Source organism: Meleagris gallopavo, chromosome Z (genome assembly GCF_905368555.1).
Source record: "Meleagris gallopavo chromosome Z, MGAL_WU_HG_1.1, whole genome shotgun sequence".
Lineage (NCBI taxonomy): Eukaryota > Metazoa > Chordata > Aves > Galliformes > Phasianidae > Meleagris > Meleagris gallopavo.
This window is the reverse complement of record NC_139435.1, coordinates 66,257,066-66,276,479: the sequence shown is the minus strand read 5'-3', so window position 1 is coordinate 66,276,479 and position 19,414 is coordinate 66,257,066. Positions and strand designations below refer to the sequence as shown.

The 19,414-nt window shown below is 38.9% G+C and overlaps 1 protein-coding gene across 1 annotated transcript in view; it reads left to right on the top strand.

Moving 5' to 3' along the window:
• The window catches only part of SVEP1 (sushi, von Willebrand factor type A, EGF and pentraxin domain containing 1), a 131,116-nt gene that overhangs the window by 66,516 nt on the left and 45,186 nt on the right, over positions 1-19,414 (top strand). Inside the window, exons 15-30 of the mRNA XM_085212600.1 lie at positions 1,577-1,768; positions 2,039-2,272; positions 2,792-2,953; positions 3,677-3,838; positions 4,160-4,321; positions 6,270-6,364; positions 7,522-7,618; positions 8,324-8,437; positions 9,269-9,382; positions 10,148-10,349; positions 11,803-11,960; positions 13,129-13,330; positions 13,923-14,098; positions 15,236-15,360; positions 18,216-18,339; positions 18,883-19,053. Of these exons, the coding sequence (XP_085068726.1) occupies positions 1,577-1,768; positions 2,039-2,272; positions 2,792-2,953; positions 3,677-3,838; positions 4,160-4,321; positions 6,270-6,364; positions 7,522-7,618; positions 8,324-8,437; positions 9,269-9,382; positions 10,148-10,349; positions 11,803-11,960; positions 13,129-13,330; positions 13,923-14,098; positions 15,236-15,360; positions 18,216-18,339; positions 18,883-19,053 (2,490 nt within the window). The remainder of the gene's footprint in view (positions 1-1,576; positions 1,769-2,038; positions 2,273-2,791; positions 2,954-3,676; positions 3,839-4,159; positions 4,322-6,269; positions 6,365-7,521; positions 7,619-8,323; positions 8,438-9,268; positions 9,383-10,147; positions 10,350-11,802; positions 11,961-13,128; positions 13,331-13,922; positions 14,099-15,235; positions 15,361-18,215; positions 18,340-18,882; positions 19,054-19,414) is intronic.

Below are 19,414 nucleotides of genomic sequence, written 5' to 3'. Positions count from 1 at the left end.
TATAATTGCCTGAACAGCTGCAGTAAATGAATTCCTTGGTTTGCTTTGCTTGCGCATGCAGCTTTATCTAGTAAACTGTCTGATTCTCAACCCATGAGCTCTTGCACTTTTACTTTTCCCATTTTCTTTTCATTTCATCTGGATGAATTGAGTGTAGATGTAGTGCTGAGCTGTCTGCCAGAATTAAATCATAAGAAAGGGTAGATTTTTCAAATGTTGGGGTGGAAGTTATGGCAGCCCTAGAGATTACTCCCACTTTGCTATATGCCAAGAAAGTTGTCATTTTCAGTCAATCTTCATACTGATTAGCATTAGTGTTGTACTGCTGTTGTCCTTGGCATTTCTTAGTCCCTTAGTGTTACTTAAAGCAGTAAAGCTAAAAACAGACAGCATGGGGCATTTTGGCAAATCAACATCAGAACACTTAGTCTTTAATAGGACTGTGGCTCCTTTGTAAGTTCATGTTGGGATTACTTCAGTACAGCTTCGTGCTTATTCTCTCATTTTTTAGACATTCTTCACTGAATTTGAAAGGACATTTGTTTGCAATTAGACACAGGGAACTAGAGGCTAGACTAGGGGACATCTGTGAGTTGTCATCAGAGGAGGAGTGAATATCGATGATAACTGGAACTAATTTGTAAAGTCACTTGGAGGAAACAGTGTTGAGAAAATAAGATACAAGGTTCTATTCTCTTCTGGCTCATGTCAATCTCTTTTCAAAATTACCTCATTGCTATTTTTCTGGAGTTTCTCATAATATTACACTGGACAGGTTGGAGAGGAGAACTCTCCTACCAGTTAAAAGAGACAACAGTTTAGAAGATTTGTTACGGAGTAATCCCACAGTGTCAGCCCCAAAGCTGTGAGGTTAAATTGCCTTATTTCCACTGTAAGTTGTAAGACAGATGACTTAACCTGGTAACTGGCAGAATTTTTTTTATGCCTTCACGTTATTTCACAAAGAGATAGATGAGTGAAATAGACTGTGCATCTCTAATTTTATTCATGAAAAGGCAGATTACTTACAGAGCAAGCTAATTGAGGGTGAATTTAAATCACGATATGTAACAAGAAATGCCTGTCTGGAAGGACTGAGTGCATAGGGTGATGTCACTCCAGCCTTTTCTGAGAAGGCAATGACTGTACAACTTTTCCAGGAATTGTGAAGAAGAGGTGTTTTGGAGATGCTGCTTTGGCATGCTAGCTGCAGCTAAGCAGGAAGAAGAGAGATCAATGCTGAGTTGTTTCAGATATTGCCAGCAGGTGAGGGCCCATGCAAGACTGAGGGAAAGATAATTGCTGCTTTTATGAGTATCTTTTTAAAATAAATTTTATATCAGGCTTCCTTTAAGGCTTTGGCTAAGTATACAAATTTCAGTATTGAGGTTTTTTTTCTTCAGTGAGTCACAGTGCAGTAGGCACTTGTTCAGAGGCCAAGTCAACACATATTGTTCAGAGGTTCAGTCAGGCACCATTCTATTGGGGATGAACTTCAGAAATAAGGATTAATATGACAAGCACTTATTTTCTACGTGATTTTGCTTCTCTTTTTTTCTTTTTAAATGTCTGACAGGACCTGCTGGCTGGGGAGCGGCAAACCAGCTGGATTATTCCTACGATGACTTCTTTGACACTGTGCAGGAAGAAGGCCTATCCAAGCATCTCTCTGCTTTTGCAAAGGCAGCACCTACTCGAGTCAAAAGGCATAAGAAGCTGAGTGTTCCAATGTCTGACCACAAAATCAAGTTAATATTTAACATCACAGGTGAGAGAAGTCAAAATAGCCTCCTTGTAAACCCTCTTAAAAAGAGAAATATTCCTAATACATTCAGCAAGACTTTCCATTCAATTCAAAAAGCCTGCTGGAGATGTGGACAACAGTTTTCTTGAGACACTCATAACCCTGTTTTGCACATGGCCAGCTTTATGCTTCAAACTATCAGGCCTGAGTGTTGCACTCTACATATACTTCAGAGCAAGCTGGAAGTGCTGACTCTAAAATCTGGTGCTGTTGTGTTCTCTTTTTAAATCCCAGCTAGCGTGCCACTGCCTGATGAAAGGAATGATACACTGGAACTGGAAAACCAGAAACGACTTCTTAAAACTCTAGAGATGATAACAAACAGGCTGAATAGGACTCTCAATAAGGAACCCATGTATTCTTTTCAGTTTGCGTCTGAACTCATTGTAGCTGACAGCAACTCATTGGAGACGGAGAAGGCCTTTCTTTTCTGCAGGCCTGGTTCTGTGCTGAAGGGGAGAATGTGTGGTAAGCCAGAGGATTTCTTCTTCTTCACATATATTTAGAATCTTTTTGAAAAGCAAGGTTTTAGAGGATATTTGCAGAGGGTAGTGATTTGACACAGTCCAGTGCTTGTGGTCTCCCAGAACAATAAAGTGCAAAAATGCTTTGCACAGTTTGACTTCCAGAGGATGTTTATGTTCCTAACCAAGGCTTGTGGAAAAAGGATGCTTTTGTACCCAGGATTCCACTCCCATGGGGAAATCAGGCATATCCACACAGTTGGTGATACTCAGGAAAGCAGTACTTGATATGCAGTCTTTTAATCTTATTTGTTACTCTTGTGGATGAAATAGGGAACTGGATTCTGTTTCCTGTGCGCAGTGAAATGTTTACAACGTTCCATATAGACAACTCATGCAAGCCCATTTGCTGAGGAACACTTACATTTCATATAGACAGGGTTGATTAAATGAGAATTCCAGAGACAAAACAATTATATATGATTATGTATTCTGAGGGAACCTTATGTTTCCAACATTACAGTCAACTGTCCTTTGGGTACCTACTACTCACTGGAGCATCACGCCTGTGAAAGCTGCTGGACTGGATCCTACCAGGATGAGGAAGGACAGCTGGAATGCAAAAGTTGTCCATCTGGTAGTTACACTGAGTATCTACACTCCAGGAGCATCTCAGAATGCAAAGGTGAGAACTTCATCTTTTTCAGACAGCCACCTCTGACTGGCTAGTGCCATCCCTTTGGTCTTCATTACAGGAATGAGATTAACTTGTGAAATGAGAATTAGTCCTAACTGACCATGTGTACATGTGAAGAGAAAAGGCCACATTTTCACCACTTCTGTAGCATGCACAATGTTCAGACAGATATTATAAGTTTAAGAAGAGCTGGCCCTTCGAGTTTTGTTACATTTCTGTCTCCTTTCTCTGAGATTTTGAGTTCATTTTGCATGAACTAATACACTTAAAATAAGCCATTCTTGTCCTTGCCAACCTCTCTCTGTCCTATGGTGATTGTAGATGGATTTTTGCATTCCACACTGCAATAGTCTGACTTTGAGCACCTCAACTCCCTTATCTCTTTGCTTGTACTGAAAAAGAAGTTAGTTGCATTGCCTATTTATTGTTTTATTATTCATTTTGTTCATTAAAAATGAGTAACTGAGTTTCAATAAATCGTCTGTGAAGGTGATTCATTAATAATTCACAAATATATTATCAATAGCTTAGCACAAGTCATTTTTTTTTGTTGTTGTTCTTTGTATGCATAAAACCCTTCAGAGTAAATTCAAGAAATAAAAAGTATTATGTATAGTGTATTATGATTTCAGCATCTTTTTCAGAGGTTAGGAGCCTAGGAGTTTCCTACTTGGACATTACTTATTTTTTGTGATTTTTTCTGCCTTACAGCTCAGTGCAAGCAGGGAACATATTCACCTAATGGTCTTGAGACCTGTGAAACATGTCCACTTGGCACGTATCAGCCAGCATTTGGATCCAGGAACTGCATCTCTTGCCCAGAAGATACCTCAACAGTAAAAAGAGGCGCAGTAGATGTCTCAGCTTGTGGAGGTGTGTAACAGATAGGTCTATGACATTTCTACAGTTACATTTAAAAACGTGGAAGGAAGCTGCATAGAAAGCTGTCTCCATCAGCAAAAAAAATAGAAAGAAATACTTGCCAGATATTTAATACGTCCTTGAGAAGAACTTTTCACTTAATAGTGAAATAAACATCTCTTAGGGTTGTTAATTCCCAGTGGGTTTCACCCCACTCCTTAAAATCTAAGAAGGAACTGTGAGGGAAGGAAAGGAAGTGATCAGAAAGGGTGCAGGATGCTGGGTCAGGCAGAAGTGATCTCTTTCAAAAAAATGTCCTTTTTGTTCTTGCAGTACCATGTTCTGCAGGGGAGTTCTCTCGTACAGGTTTGACACCTTGTTACCCTTGTCCCAGAGACTACTATCAGCCAGACCCAGGAAAGTCCTACTGCTTGTCGTGTCCCTTTTATGGAACAACAACAATCATTGGTGCCAGATCCATCACAGATTGTTCAAGTAAGCCAAATTATCTCTTCTGAAAAAAAACAAGTAATGAGAACATGTAAAGGATGGCCAGCAGTAGTCTTAAAGAAAAGATCCTGGTTTTTTTTTTCACAAACTCTCAGAACAAATGTAGAATTTCCCACTCAAGCACAGATGTTCACTTTTATTTTGGCATACTGATGTTATCTCTGTGCTATGTGGAAGGAACAACTGTGTGGTATGTACCATGGCTTAAGAACAGCATATGAATATACAGAGTATGTATGTATATATGCATATATACACCTGTGCACACAATGTATGTGTAAGTGTGTATGTGTACAGTGTGTGTATATATATATACTTACATAAATACAATATATATATATATATATGCAATGGGTAAGCAAATGGCTGATGATTGGGCCCAAAGAATTATGGTGAATGATGTTATATCTGGCTGGTGCCTGGTCAGTAGCAAAGATCACTAAGGCTCCATTTTAGGGACATTTCTCTTTGATGTCTTCGTAAATCACTTGGATGTAGGACTAGAAGGTGTTTTGAGCAAGTTTGCTGACAATACTAAATTGGGAGCAGCTGTTGACTCCATCAAGGGTGGAGAGACCTTGCAGAGTAATCTAGACAATCTCCAACAGCATGCAGTTTAACAAGTGCTGGATTCTGCACCTGGTAAGGGATAACTCTGGCATACATACAGTCTGGGGGATGAGACACTGGAGAGCACTCCCTGAAGGAGATTTGGGGATTCTGATTGATAGCAAGTTGAACATGAGTCAGCAGTGTGCCCAGACAGCCAGGAAGGTCAACTGTATCCTTGGGAGCATCATGCTTGGCATTGCCAGCTGGTTGAGGGAAGGAATTGTCCTACCCTACACTCCACAGGTGCAAGCTCACGTTGAGTACTGTGTGCAGGTTTGTACATAATACATAAAGTACAAAAAGGACATTAAACTATCAATGAGTGTCTAAAGGCAGGCTATGAACATGGAGAAAGTTCTGGAGGACAAGAGGTGTGAGGAGTGGCTCATGGCAGCTGCAGCTCCTCACAGAGAGTGGAGGGCAGCGCTGAGCTCTGCTCTCGGGTGACGGTGACAGGGCCTGAGGGAACAGCATGGAGCTGTGTCAGGAGAGGCTTTTGGGGTTAAGGAAAGGTTGTGCCCCAGAGAGATATGGGCATGACACAGCTCCCCAGAGCAGTGGGAACACAGAACCATAGAATCACCACGATTGGAAAAGACTTCCAAGATCATCCAGTTCAACCATTCACCAACTTTCCCACTATACCATGTTCCTTAGTATAACATCTAAATGTTTCTTGAACACCTCCAGGGACAGTGACTCCAGCACCTCCCTGGGCAGCCCATTCAGTGCCTGACTGTTCTTTAGGAGAACACATTTTTCCTAATATCCAAGATGAACCTTCATGGCATAACTTGAGGCCGTTCCCTTTAGTCTTATCTCTAGTTACATGGGAGAAGAGGCTGACCCCCACCTCCTTTCAGGTTGTAGAGAGCCTTAAGCTGCCAGAGTTCAAGGAATGTTTGGACACTGCCTTCAGGCACTGCATTTGACTTTAGGTAGTTCTGTGTGGAGCCCCAATTTGGACCTGATGATCCTTGTAGGCCCCTTACAGCTAGGGTTATGCTACAATTCTATGGTTTTTATGATTCTGTGATACTGTGATATGTATACAAAAGAAAGTATGTATGTGTATGCACATATAAATACATGGGACATGTATACTTACATACCTATATTTTAGAAAACTTACAAATACATATTATATACATAAATACTAAATGCTACATGCTTGCTGTGAATTTGGGGTTTTATTCCCATAAATTCACTTTTTTCAGACTCTCTTTAGATGCATTACTGAAATGCAGTTCTGATGCCCACATAGAATATAGACCTTACCATCTAGCATTATTAACTGTATGTTTGTATCTTTCCCCTTTAGGTTTTGGCTCTACTTTCTCAGCTGCTGAGGAAAGTGTGATGATGATACCAGCCTCTCCAGAAAACATCAGCAAACAGTACAAAGTCAGCAGTCAGGCAAGGACAAGATATCTTTTCTAGTATTGCCTCTAATAAAAGAAGCCACACATCTTATGTCAGTACTAAATTAATAAAGCTTTTTTAAATGTAATTGTTATGCTGACTGTATTTCCTAAAGAGTTGAGAGTGATGATTGTTAGGGGAACCTTCAGACCCTCTTTCTGATTATAAAAGCACTTCTGGTGAATAAAAGTGGCCTCATCAGCTCATTGGTAGTCTTAAATGTTGGACTTCAAGCCTTCACCTGATGTATGAGAAATTTATCAGACTTATATAAGAAATGTAAACTCCATGGAGAGAGTTCAGTCAGTCCGTGAAAAGTAAGTTGATCATACTTGGTCATTTTATTGCTTCCACATGCTGGATTGTAGCAGTTACTACCAGGAACCTAAGTCCCAGTTGTAAAATCTTTATTTTGCTCATTACATTATGGATATACTTGAGGGGAGGCAAGCAGAATTCCCTTCTGTTTTGAGTACTGCTTTTGAAATACAGGCAAGTCCTTACATAATAGAAACTACACTATTGACAGTGTGTGGCACAGATGCTGCCTTACCCATTGCCCAGTCTGTAACTCAGACAAGGCTGCTTTATATGAATCAAAAGTGAAGATGATGTGTTAGAGGAGCAAAGCTGACTGGTGATAAGATAAAGATGTTGAATAATGGTTCTCATTAGGTGACAGACTTATCTGTCATGATTGTGTTTGATCACATACTCAAGGAATTCTCTGAATTCCAGTTTGTAAGCTGAGAAAAAATAACACCATTCACTGAAGCCCACCAACAGTTCAATTAATGACCAGTAACAGGAAGTAGGAAGTGATTAGCCTGCGTAAAAGGATGTAAAGCAGAGAAACTCTCATATAAAATACAGCATAGTATAAAATTTCAGCTGTTAATCATAGCTCAGAAAGTTCTAGGGGTGGAGCCACAATGATCATGTTTTGGTAATTAAAAATAGCAATCCACATTTTTCTCTAGAGAAATAAGAATGATTGGTGTGTAGGGGAGACAAAGAGGAAAGACTAAAAGTTAATGCCAGGGATAATTTTATTCCCAGCTTTCCAAATTGATTATAGAGCATGCTATTTAGAATGAGAATATTTTGTTCCACATCATTTACTGTACTTGTATTGTTATTGCCTGTGGCAGGTGTTTCATGAATGTTTCCTGGAGCCATGCCACAACAATGGGACGTGCAAACAGTTGGGAAGTGGATATATTTGCATATGCCCAATTGGATATACAGGTAAAAAATGAGGGAAGCAAAAGGAAAAGCTAAGATGGCTCCCGGTCTTTAACATGAGCAAAGATAAAGGAGCGGAACGTTTCAGTGCAAGAGTATAGGCTAACTAAGTGGAATGTCTGCATAGATTTATCGCACATAAGTATTAAAAGAAAAGAAATAGTTCCTCATGTTCTTGCTGAATTATATGATGTTTGTCAAAAGGGGATTACGAGTGGGATTTCTTTAAGTGGTTTTAATAAAAAATTCCATGGAATTCAGTGAGAGTGGATTGAGAAAAGCTTTGTGGATTTGAAAGTTCTTTGCTTAGTGATACTTATGATTAGCAAAACCTGGAACTTTGCACTGTGAACAGCTAATTCCACCAGATATTCCTTTTCTTCTTCCTGTAAGCTTCATGGTTGCTCCAGAGCAAACAGATGACTTGTTACCAAAAAGTTCCTGATCTGTTAGTTGTGATAGAATATTAACTGTTACCATCTGGAACTGATCAGACTGTTGTCTCATATTCTTCATAGTTTTTTTTTGTCTTAGCTTTCTGTCTCAGGTCATTGTTACAATACAACCTAAGAAAAGATAACTAGAACATCTACTAATGTCCACAATTGATAATCGTATTTTGCTACATTAAGTAATTGTAACTTCTGTAGGTTTTGAACAATTTCTTGTTTTGTTTCCATGTTCTCAATCCTTTATTTTGCATTCTAGGCTTGAAATGTGAAACAGAAATGGATGAATGTAAATCCTCTCCTTGCCACAATAACGGAGTGTGTAAAGATGGCATTGGGACCTTTGTTTGTCATTGCAAGCCAGGCTATTCTGGTAACTTAATTGTTTCTTCTTCAGAAACATATTATTTCTGTGTTAGGTAGATAACACAAAACAACAGGGCAGTGCTAAATAGAACCATAACAGGAAACCAGATAGATAGATAGGCTAGAAGAAAGTTGTACTGTAAATGAATAGCTTCTGAAATAAAAAGGACAGTCACTCTGAGAGCATGTGCTTCTGTTCTGTGATATTTTCTGAAGATGAAAAAAGGAAATAAAGAGTGAAGATTAGGAAATTAGTAAATAAGTACAGGGAAGATGTTTGTGAAACTGAATATGGCTTGATCAGACAAAGCATTTATGCATTTGCATTACTGTAGCCCTGAGTTAATAGCTTTTCTCTTGTCTTGTTCCTCAGTCTTTTTAACTGCCACCTGCATGCATGTCAAAGATGTTGAAATATGTGGGAAACTAACATACTTAAGTACTTTGCCAAAGTACTTAATTTCTAAATATAAAAGTAAACTATTAGAGTACATCATTTGGCAGTAGATTAAAAAGAAGACCTGAAGTTTTCCACCAGAAATTGACTCCCTTGTTAAGTTTATGGCCATGCGTATATTGACAGCAACACTTGCTGAGTATTTTTAAAACTTTGTAAAGACGAGCCATGGTCTTGGCATATTCCACATCCCATCAGCTGAGTAATACAGATGATCTGTTTCAAATGTTTTTAACAGTGCAGTCAAACATGGAGTTTTATCGCTTGATCTCATCAGGCCTTTGTTATTCAAGTGTTGCAGTGCAATTCTGTCCTCCTTTATTTGAACACGACAGCATGTAAACCTAGACTATGTTGATTGTGCCCTTTTGCTATTTGAAGGTCTCTTGTGTGAGAAAGATATAAATGAATGTAACTCTAGTCCATGTTTGAATGGAGGTCACTGTGTCGACGAGAAGAATGGTTACCACTGCACTTGTGCAAAAGGATTCACAGGTACACTATTTCTTGTGAGCCAGATTTCACTCTTTCTAACCCAAAAAGATGTCTTCCTTCCCTGACCAAAGTATTTCAGTCTCACTGCTATGTGTTACATATGTGGTATGTTGATTTGGTATATTAGCTTCCACAGGTTCGTGTAGTCTCTGAGAGTCCTTGTGGTGCTATACTGTGGCTTCAGAAGACCAGCTGGGTGATTGGTCTTCTACTCCAGATCTTGCCAATAACTTCCTGTGTGTTGAGGAAAGAACAATGCAATTCCAATTGATTGAATTAATTTGTGAAGAAAAAGTAAAATCATGTGCGGTTTCTTTATTCTTCAGATCTTGTAACACGGATTCTCTATTTCAACGGAAATCCTCAATATGACAAGGAACAAAATGTCATTTTTTTTCACTTTTCACATTTTCCTATTATATTTAAGGTTCAAACTTAATGTCTTTTGTAGCAGCCTTCCATTAGTTGATCAAAATAGTTCCTCTGATTATCTCCTGATTCAGTCCAAATTACTCATACAGTAGGCAATATCCATTTAGATTCCTGACGTAAACGTTAATTTCTACAGCTGCAAAGATTGTTCCTGTAACATTTCTCTGCCCACTTTACCTCAGATGGTCGAGTAAATACCAGTCCTGCCACTCCAGTATTTGCTGTTTTCTCGGAAGCAGACAACAGTTCTTAGAAACCAGGAATGGTTGGGTGACCTGACCTTTTTTCAGCTTAAATCAAAATGCAGCTGAAACTTTGTTCTTTTCTTTCTAGGTGCTCACTGTGAATCAGAGGTAAATGAATGCCTTTCAAACCCATGTCTTAACAGAGCTCTTTGTGAAGATCGAGTTGGAGGTTTCTCCTGCAAGTGCCTCCCAGGTTTTACTGGTGTCTTGTGTGAAAGAAACATTGATGAGTGTCTCAGCAGACCCTGTAGGAATGGGGCTACATGCAGAGATGGTATCAACAGCTTCAGGTGAAAAATAAATGATATAAAACAGTGTGAAAAGTCAGGTCTGTTGTGGTGCTTCACATTTCTTAAGTTTCAGTGGGGTCACTTTATGCACAATAACAGAGATTTTAAAAGCAAAGAAGATAAATCCTAGGTAGACCACAAAGAAAATATGCAGAGCTTGATGTATAAGAATGCTAGGATTGCAAAGTGGTTGAGTGAGAGGTTTATTGTGGTTTAATCCCCACAGGCAGCTAAGCCCAACGCAGTTGCTCACTCTTCTCAGTTGCTTAGGGAAGAGAATCCGAAAGGAAGCAGTGTGAAAACTTGTGGTTTAAAGTAAAGACAGTTTGATAGGTAAGGCAAAATATATTCAAGCAAGCAGTGCAATGTAAAGAATTCATTCACTGCTTCCCATAAACAGGCAGATGTTCAGCCATTTCCAGAAAAGTAGAGCTTCATCCTATGATAGTTTATTGGAAATACAAACACTGTAACTCTGTAACACTCCTATGCTTCCTCTTTCTTTATCCCAGCTTTATTTCTGAGCATGATGTCATAGGATATAGGATATCCTTTTGGTCAGTTTTGATCAGCTGTCTTGGCTGTGTCCCCTCTGAAATTATTCTGCTGGCAGGGCAGAATGAGAAGCAGAGAAGTCTTGACTCTGTGTAAGCAGTGGTCTGCAGTCGCTAAAGCTATTTTCATTACCATCCAAAACAAGTCACCATACAGGTTAATGTAAGGAGGCTAACTCTATCCCAGATAAAACCAGGACATATTTAAATACTCTTACTCCAAAAGAATTACACTTCTCTCAAGTCTCAAGTACTTGCTTTCTTCTAGAGTAACTGATGGTAGGATACGTATCTGATAATGCTACCTTTGCCTACATGACACTGAGAGAATAAAAAGGTTAACATATACTATTGGAATCTTTCAAATTCTTATTTATACTCTAGTGTATCTGAACTCAGATCTGTTATGAGTACTGATAAGAATGTCCTGTTGTGGATCACAATGAAGAGACAAATCAGCTAGTATTGTCTGTCTTTAACAAGGCTTTCTTTCCCCAAAGCCCCAGAAGTTTTTTTGTTTTTTTGAATGTCATGTTTTCCCTCAGAGTACTTATCTGCCTGCAAGGTCAGGTACCTCGGTTCTGTAATTCTCTAGTCTTGAGAAGGCATGCTTCACTCATAGGAATCCAACAATAAAGTCTCCTAGTTTCATGTGAGGAAATGCAGACATTGGATTTGAATATCATATTATCCCTGTTAAGAACTAAAATGCTTTAACCCTGTCAGCTGATAGCATGCAAACATACTTAAAAGGAACAAACAAACTAAAACTACATTTATTCTGTAGTATACATTCTGCTCATTTTTCAGTGTATGGCCTCTCCATTTGCAGATCTGGTGTCTTTGTCTTATTTATTTACAGCAACCACATTTAAAGTGTGTTCTCTTTTCCTCCACAGGTGTCTGTGTGTGACAGGGTACACAGGACTAAACTGTGAAGTGAACATCAATGACTGTGCCTCCAGCCCCTGCTTAAACCATGCCACCTGTGTGGATGCCCTGAACTCGTACGTTTGTAAATGTCCTCCTGGCTTTACAGGCAGCAGGTGTGAAACAGGTACACAGGAACAAGTGTCAGAAAAAGGTGGCTTGATTGAATCTCTGGGTAGAATTTGCACTTGCTGAACTGATTTCATACCACTACCTCAGAATGCAGATGGTGGGACTCTGAAAGGCTGAGTGAAGCTTCTGTGACTGCAGCATTAATACATATAATTGCAAACAAGTAACACCATATGTGCTAAGTCATATCCGCATGCATTTCTTTTCTAAAGTACAGGTATAATTTTAAGACTCTTTATGTCTGTCGAGTGAAATTTGTATGTACTCTGTGTTTTTGAGTTGATTAGCTCTTTGTTTTTCTTCTGTTTCTTGCAGGACCTTCCATTATAGAGGTAGTGATGAGGGCCTAGTAGTCTCAGCTTTAGAAGTACTAAGGGTATCAACTTTCCTGCAGTCAGCTAAATTGTATCACATTTGGTGCAATTCCCAAAGTAATGGTGGAGTTATACCACACAACCATGACACTCAACACCATTTTTCTTTTAGCCAAAACATGAAAGTTGTACTGTTTTACTAGTAAATGGTGAATCTTTTAACAGCAGTTGAGAAATCACGTCGATATTGCAAAGATAGGAGAGAACATACAGATCTTTTAGACCTTTTAGACCATATCTGAGTTAAGTAACACCTAGCTTTCAGGAGAGCTCCAGATGGTACATTTGCATGTAATATTCTCATAATGGATGCCAATCTGCATTAAATATGTGCAACACAGAAGTGTTCTACACCAGTGCAGTGTATTGCAGTTCAGGAAAAAAAAAAAACACTTTTTGTTCATTTGCTGCTTTTTGTATATTGTCTCCTGTGCATGAAATGGCACAAGCTGATCACACCTTTTTGGGTTGTTAGATGGCAGATGGCTCTGTCAATTCATTATCAGGAGACTGAAAAGCATATCCAGTGCTGTGGATATCACAGTGCCTTGTGAACAAGGTTCTTGTTCATTCTTTGTTAGATTATCAGCTGCATTTTCAGTTGTAAAAGAAAGCGCTATATGCTGGTTGATGCTTGACTGTTGTATGTTCTTTCTCACTCTTATAAACAAGGGAATAGTTTCTGTAGATGGGTTCTGTTCCATTTTCTTACATTTGACTGGAATCCATTCAGTACCGTTTCAGGGTTTTCTGGAATGTAGCTCTGAAAACTCTTTGTCTTTGTTGCAGAACAGTCCTCTGGTTTCAATCTTGATTTTGAAGTCTCTGGTATCTATGGGTACGTTATGCTTGATGGTGTTCTTCCATCGCTTGGTGACATCACATGTACATTCTGGATGAAATCCACTGATAGCACCAACTACGGAACTCCTATTTCTTATGCAGTGGAAAATGGAAGTGATAATGCATTTCTTCTGACTGACTACAACGGGTAAACCACTGTTGCTTTTCTTAGCTTTCAAGATGTTTTAAATTGATAAAGAAAACATAGCCAGCATAGACTTGAATCTCAGCTTTGCCTTTTTTGGGATAGGAAAACTGCATGAAAAGTTTACCTGGAGTTGCTCCATTATTTTGTTTACTCACTGTTTCATTTCCTCCGTTTCTTGCTCAGTTTAAGAGTAATGACAAGAAAACAGTGAAGTTTGAGAAGTAGAATTTTTTTGTCTGGAATTACATTTACATCATTTAAATGACACCTTGAAACAGCGATTGTAAAAGATTGAAGCTTAGCACTCAGGATGTGATGCCAAAGGCAAAAGAGGATCTGAGCGAAAACTTTAGGAAAGCACCGTGCAGCCATAACTTGAATCAACATGTTTTAGTACAGGAACACACTACATATTTCACTGAAATATGCATAACATAGTAATTCTCTTGGGAGGTACAAATACTTCTGGAGAGATTTCTTGTATGACGCAGACGCATTTAGCAAATAGCATTTCTTTGAGTCATGTGGGACTGGCCATGTTCTTCAAGTTGCTGCATGCAATTGAGTCTGCTTTCATCTTCCTTCTACACAGTTGGGTTCTGTATGTAAATGGAAAAGAGAGAATCACAGACTGTCCTTCAGTGAATGATGGTAATTGGCATCACATTGCGGTCACATGGACATGCATGGATGGGGCATGGAGAGTATACATTGATGGAAAGCTATCCGATGGAGGCAGTGGGCTCTCTGTTGGCTCAGAAATCCCTGGTATGCTTTGTTTGTGTTACCCCAGATCTGTTGCCTAATTTTTGTTTTTCCTGGAGAATTTTCTGTACCTGCAAAGAAATGATAATTTTCGTGCTTTACCATGTTTCCAACACTTAGGCGCGAGGATCTCCTTTGCTCTTCTTGTTCATGAAGATTGTTCTTTCAGTCTTACTGAAGACCAAGTACACATTTCTGTGCTGAAGTAGATAGCTTCTTTTGAGGCTGGCACAATTTAGTCCACAAACCAGCCTATGTTGAGCAGCTTTTGGAGTGGCTTTGAGAGAATATGTTTCCCACTCAAGAACCTTAAGTATACTGACATTTCCTGTAGAAATATGTGCTGAAAGTTCATCAGATTATCCTTCTACTGTTTGTTACTCTTCAATGTCTTCCTAAAGTTATGTTTGCATTCCATCCTATCAAGTTGGATTTTGCTATTTCATTGTTTTCTGTGGTCAGTAGTTTTTCTGGTAATATCAGAAGACAGGAAAAGGAATAACTTTAGCATCAAATTGCTGTGAATGGCTTGACATTAAACTGCTGCAGAGATTTGGTTTTGCTAGTGTTTTCATACCACTACCTTCAGGATTTACAAACTTTTGAAAAACTCCCATACCAAAAGAAAAAAGAAAAGAGAAAAAGCAGCATGTTAGTCTGTGCACACTGTGGTTTTCCATCTGCTTTCCAATAACACAGAAGTTATCTCCAGAGGTAAGACCCAAAACTTGTAGGCCCCATTACTCTTCAGTCTACACGCGCCTGTGGCTTACATAATGCACATCCATATAATCTATGTGAGAAAATGTATTTTACGTAGCATGCTGGAATGTTGATTCTGTTCTAATAATCTGTGTGCTTCTCAGGGTTTGGATTCAAATTTAATCTAAGCTTTCCTGAAGGCAGGAAGTGCAAACTGGCGCTGTGAAATATGCCCCTCCTGCTCAAAACTGTATTTTGCATTGCACTGTAATATATTTCACAGTACGTGCTGGCTAGAAACTGTGTCCTAGAGCCAACATTGTAAAAGTCCTAATAACTTGGGGTAGCAAAATTTTGCTTTACTGTTCATTCTTCCTGTGGGGATTGCTGCTTTAAGATATTGTTTCCTGTCCCTGTTCTAATCTTCTCTGAGATTAGGTGGTGGTGCACTTGTGCTGGGACAAGAGCAAGATCAGAAGGGAGAGGGATTCAATCCAGCTGAATCTTTTGTTGGCTCCATAAGTCAGCTCAATATCTGGGACCATGTCCTGTCTCCACAGCAGGTGAGACCTTACTGCAGTGTTCAGGCATAGTGATCGAAGCACAGGATGGATGTTTGAAAAAGCATTCAAGGACCTGGTCTCTGGGACCTGATGAAGTTCTGTCTTAGTAATTTTCTATTTTGACTGAGTTTTTCTGCACTAAGTTGCTTTGAAGGAGAAGCCTTTTACAAAAGCAAGCAACCTGTTAGCAGAGAGAGAAAACCTAGGGAAATGATATCAGGACTTGTTTTACCAGTTCCAGTTCCTTCCTCTTGCTATATATAAAGCCACATTAAAATTTAACATGGGAGACATCATAATTTCAGTTAATGCATTGGATGCAGTGAAAAATCTTCGAGCTTTGTAGTCCCAGGAAAAGTCTAGATGATCAGTAGAACTGAGTATTAGGCTGCATTTTCTCAGGTATCAAAATATAGATTTGGCACTAAACTTCCACAGAGTTAAAAAATCACAGTGGATCAGAAGATGTCTCCAAGGGCAGCGATCTCACAGCCTCTCAAAGGAACAAGTTTCAGTGCTTGGTTATCCATAAAGTGTGTATTTTTTCTTGAAATCTAACTGCAACTTCGCAATTCTTCAGTTTGTAGCTGCTCTTTCACTGTGCTATGTTCACTGTTACATATTAAGTATTGATGCATGGGGATAATTGCTCTCTTGGTTTTCTGGCTGTTGACCTGTTCACACAGCAGGAATACTGTTATCTCTGTTATTGCGAGACAGTGGTATTTCGTACCACAGGTCAGACAGAAATTATGAATCACCTGGTAACACTTGAGTATCAAAGACTAAATTCAAAGTCAGAGAGGAGGAAGGAGCTCTTCTCTTGATGTAATTTTAACAATTGTGTCATAATTTGGTGGTTTATCACTCTGTTGTGCCCATGATCCAAAATAATGAAATGAGTATGTAATAGAAAAGAAGTTAAGCCAAATCTTTGCTTCCGGCATCCAAATGTCATCACTGTTTCTTTGTCCTTTTCTTTACTACTATTGCTTTCTGCTGTGTTCAGAACTAATCTGCTGCTATTCTTGGCCTTTGAGATCTCCATGTAAGCATTGACAAGTCAAATCTTCAAGGTTTTTTGTAATAGCAGTTAGGAAGCTAATGAGTATATGTGTGATTATACAAGACATGCTGGTGAAGAGTTTAAGCGGGATTTTTTGGGTCTTTCTCAGTGTCCACCTCTCTTTAATGCTATTGACAAGCTGGATAAAATTCAAATTTACTTCAAATGCAGTGGGACTATAATGAAGAAGAAAGTCCTGCCTGTCATTTGTAGTAACTGTGTTACTTATCTTATGAAAAGATGTGAAACTTGACAGGGAAGTAAGCCAAATAATCTTCCTTTAAAGTTTTTACCTCATTCATTGTAAAGCTTGTGATACTAGATCACTACTGTTATCTCTGCTAAAACCAGTTTTGTACTAGCCAGCTAGAGCTAGTCAGCAAGTCTTACTGTCTTATTCTTTGCCATATAGGAAAGTGGGGTGACATGGATATGTTGTGCTGTGAATAACAGAAAGGCTAAATCCATTCTTTAAGATTTTTCTTTGTATGCTTTAGTTTCTTATCTACATGCACATTTGTTTTGCATGGACTCATTCTTTTATTGCTGAATAGCAACAGAAATATCTTTATATATCTTCATATGATTGGGTTCTTCCTGCCCAGTGTTCTCCTCCACATGACTTTGAAGGGCTGATCCCACATCTGTTTGGTCCACAATGGAAAAATCTTCCTGCAAATTCCTGGCAGATGCTTTGCAGCCCTTGTCCTTAGCTGTTTCCATCAGTGCAGACTGTTGAAGTGACATATTTGAAATGGGCTCTGTACTTACAGTCCAGGTAACAGTCTTCTCCAGCTCTAGACTGATCTGTCTGTTAGAGTTCAGGGCAGGAGTAATGTGAGAAAAGTTCAGTATGAGGTTCATGACACACCTTCCCTTCTCACAAAAACAAGCAGTATAATACACTGTTTCATCCATTCAAGACTGGACAGAAGCCAGCAGGCCTTCTCACGAAGGCAGTTAATCCAGCTGCTGACCAGGAACTGGGCACAGCTGGGGTTTCAGGGCTGGCTGTGCCCTGAAGCTACACCATGTGGGTTAGGTGGCAGTGCTGACATGTACCCAGGCCAATGGGCTGCTCATCTTTTTTCTTGTTAAATCATTTTTTCATGGTGCTAAAGAAAACATTTGTTTCTCATTGATGAAGAATTACTGGAATAACCCCGCAGCACAGCACAGACAAGGAATAGGAAGTAGTCTCAGTAGCCTAATTACTAACATGCTCTCTTAATTGAATAATCATCTTTTCAGATCACTTCACTCTTTAATATCTTAAAAGAACAGGAAATCCTTCATTGTCCTTCTACTCCATATTTGATCTCCTCAGGGCTTGTATGGTTTTTTTTCAGCAGTTCTGTGGCTAGCATATTATTACTTCTTACTTGGTGGGGAGAAAGGTAGTAGATAGTTGTGTGGCAATAATACAATTTAATCCCAGTCACACTCTGGATCTATCTTTCCTTTTTGCTCCTGGATTTACAGTGAGCAAAGGTAATGCAGAGTGAATTCAAAGCCCATGTCTTTTACTAGCACTTTTTTAAGGAATAATTTTTTATACTTTGCTTGTGTGACAAGTACTCGTTTAGATACTACCTATTCACATGCCTATCCACAGCTAGCTGGCTCATAACTACAGAATAACAATTAATTCTTGTGCTAGGAGAGAGTAACATGACTCATTCAATGATTGGTTCTAATACTGCATGCAGACATAAAAGATTTTTTTTTATAATATTCTTATTCTACGTGTTCCTTAAACATTACCTAATCAACTGTTTTAAATCTATAGGTAAAATCTCTGGCTACATCCTGTCCAGAAGAACTCCAAAAAGGAAATGTGCTAGCCTGGCCAGATTTCCTTCCAGGAGTTGTGGGAAGAGTGAAGATAGATTACAAGAGTATATTTTGTGCTGGTTAGAACTTCTTTTTCTAGAACCCTTTTTTTCTGAACAATGTTGTAAGACTATGTTACAAGGTTAAATATGCTAGTTTGCAGCCTGTGTCCTACAAACCTTGAATAAATTATTTTGATAACTTAACAGTTGGAACATTCAGTCCTTCATTCTTCAAATTCCACAGTTTTGTAACAAAAGTTCATTGGAATCTCTGACAGAGATTTATTATTTCCTGAATTGAGATAAGAAATATGGAAGATAGTGATTGGTCAGGAGGAGGTTTTCTTTGTCTTTTCTTTTAAAAGTAATTGGACATTATTAAAATATCTTCTGTCTTCTCACTTCTTTTCCTACATATTCTTTTCCTTGTGTTGTATTCTGATGATTCTCAAAACTATTTGAATCCAAGTAGGATGTAGCTTAGCGTAACACTTCTCAATCTTTCTTCTGGATAAACTTACACAGGATCAAGCAGTCAGTTAAGAAATGTATTCCTGACAGCAGGAATATATGTATAGATATGTATATATCTCTTACTGTATACATGCATTTTGTCCACAGATTGTCCATCTTTGCAAGGATCTGTACCACATCTGCGTGCCTCTTCATCTGATTTAAAGCCAGGGTCAAAAGTCAGCCTTTCCTGTGACCCAGGCTTCCAGATAGTGGGAAACTCTGTTCAGCACTGCCTTAACATGGGACAGTGGACGCGACCCTTTCCACGCTGTGAAAGTGAGTTGACTCAGTGGGCTGGCAGGATTAGGAAATCTAGACTTCTATTTGAGCCCTAATGCTATTCATGGTCTCTTTATCCCTTTAACTATGATGTGGTTGAATCTATCCATGTTACAGCATATACAAACATGCTTAAAGTTAAATGCAAGTTTTACTGGGCAGGAAAAACGCTGTGATCTGATTCTGACACTTTTTTAGTCAGTTTCTAATGACTGTGGCAGAGATGAGTCCATTTGGATCAGGAAATATTCTGAGCTTTCCTTCCCCATAGCACCAGGAATGTGGGAGATGCACAGGAAATACTAGAGTCTGTGATTTTTAAGTGTCACTGAGAATGTTTAGTTTGAAATAAAATCCT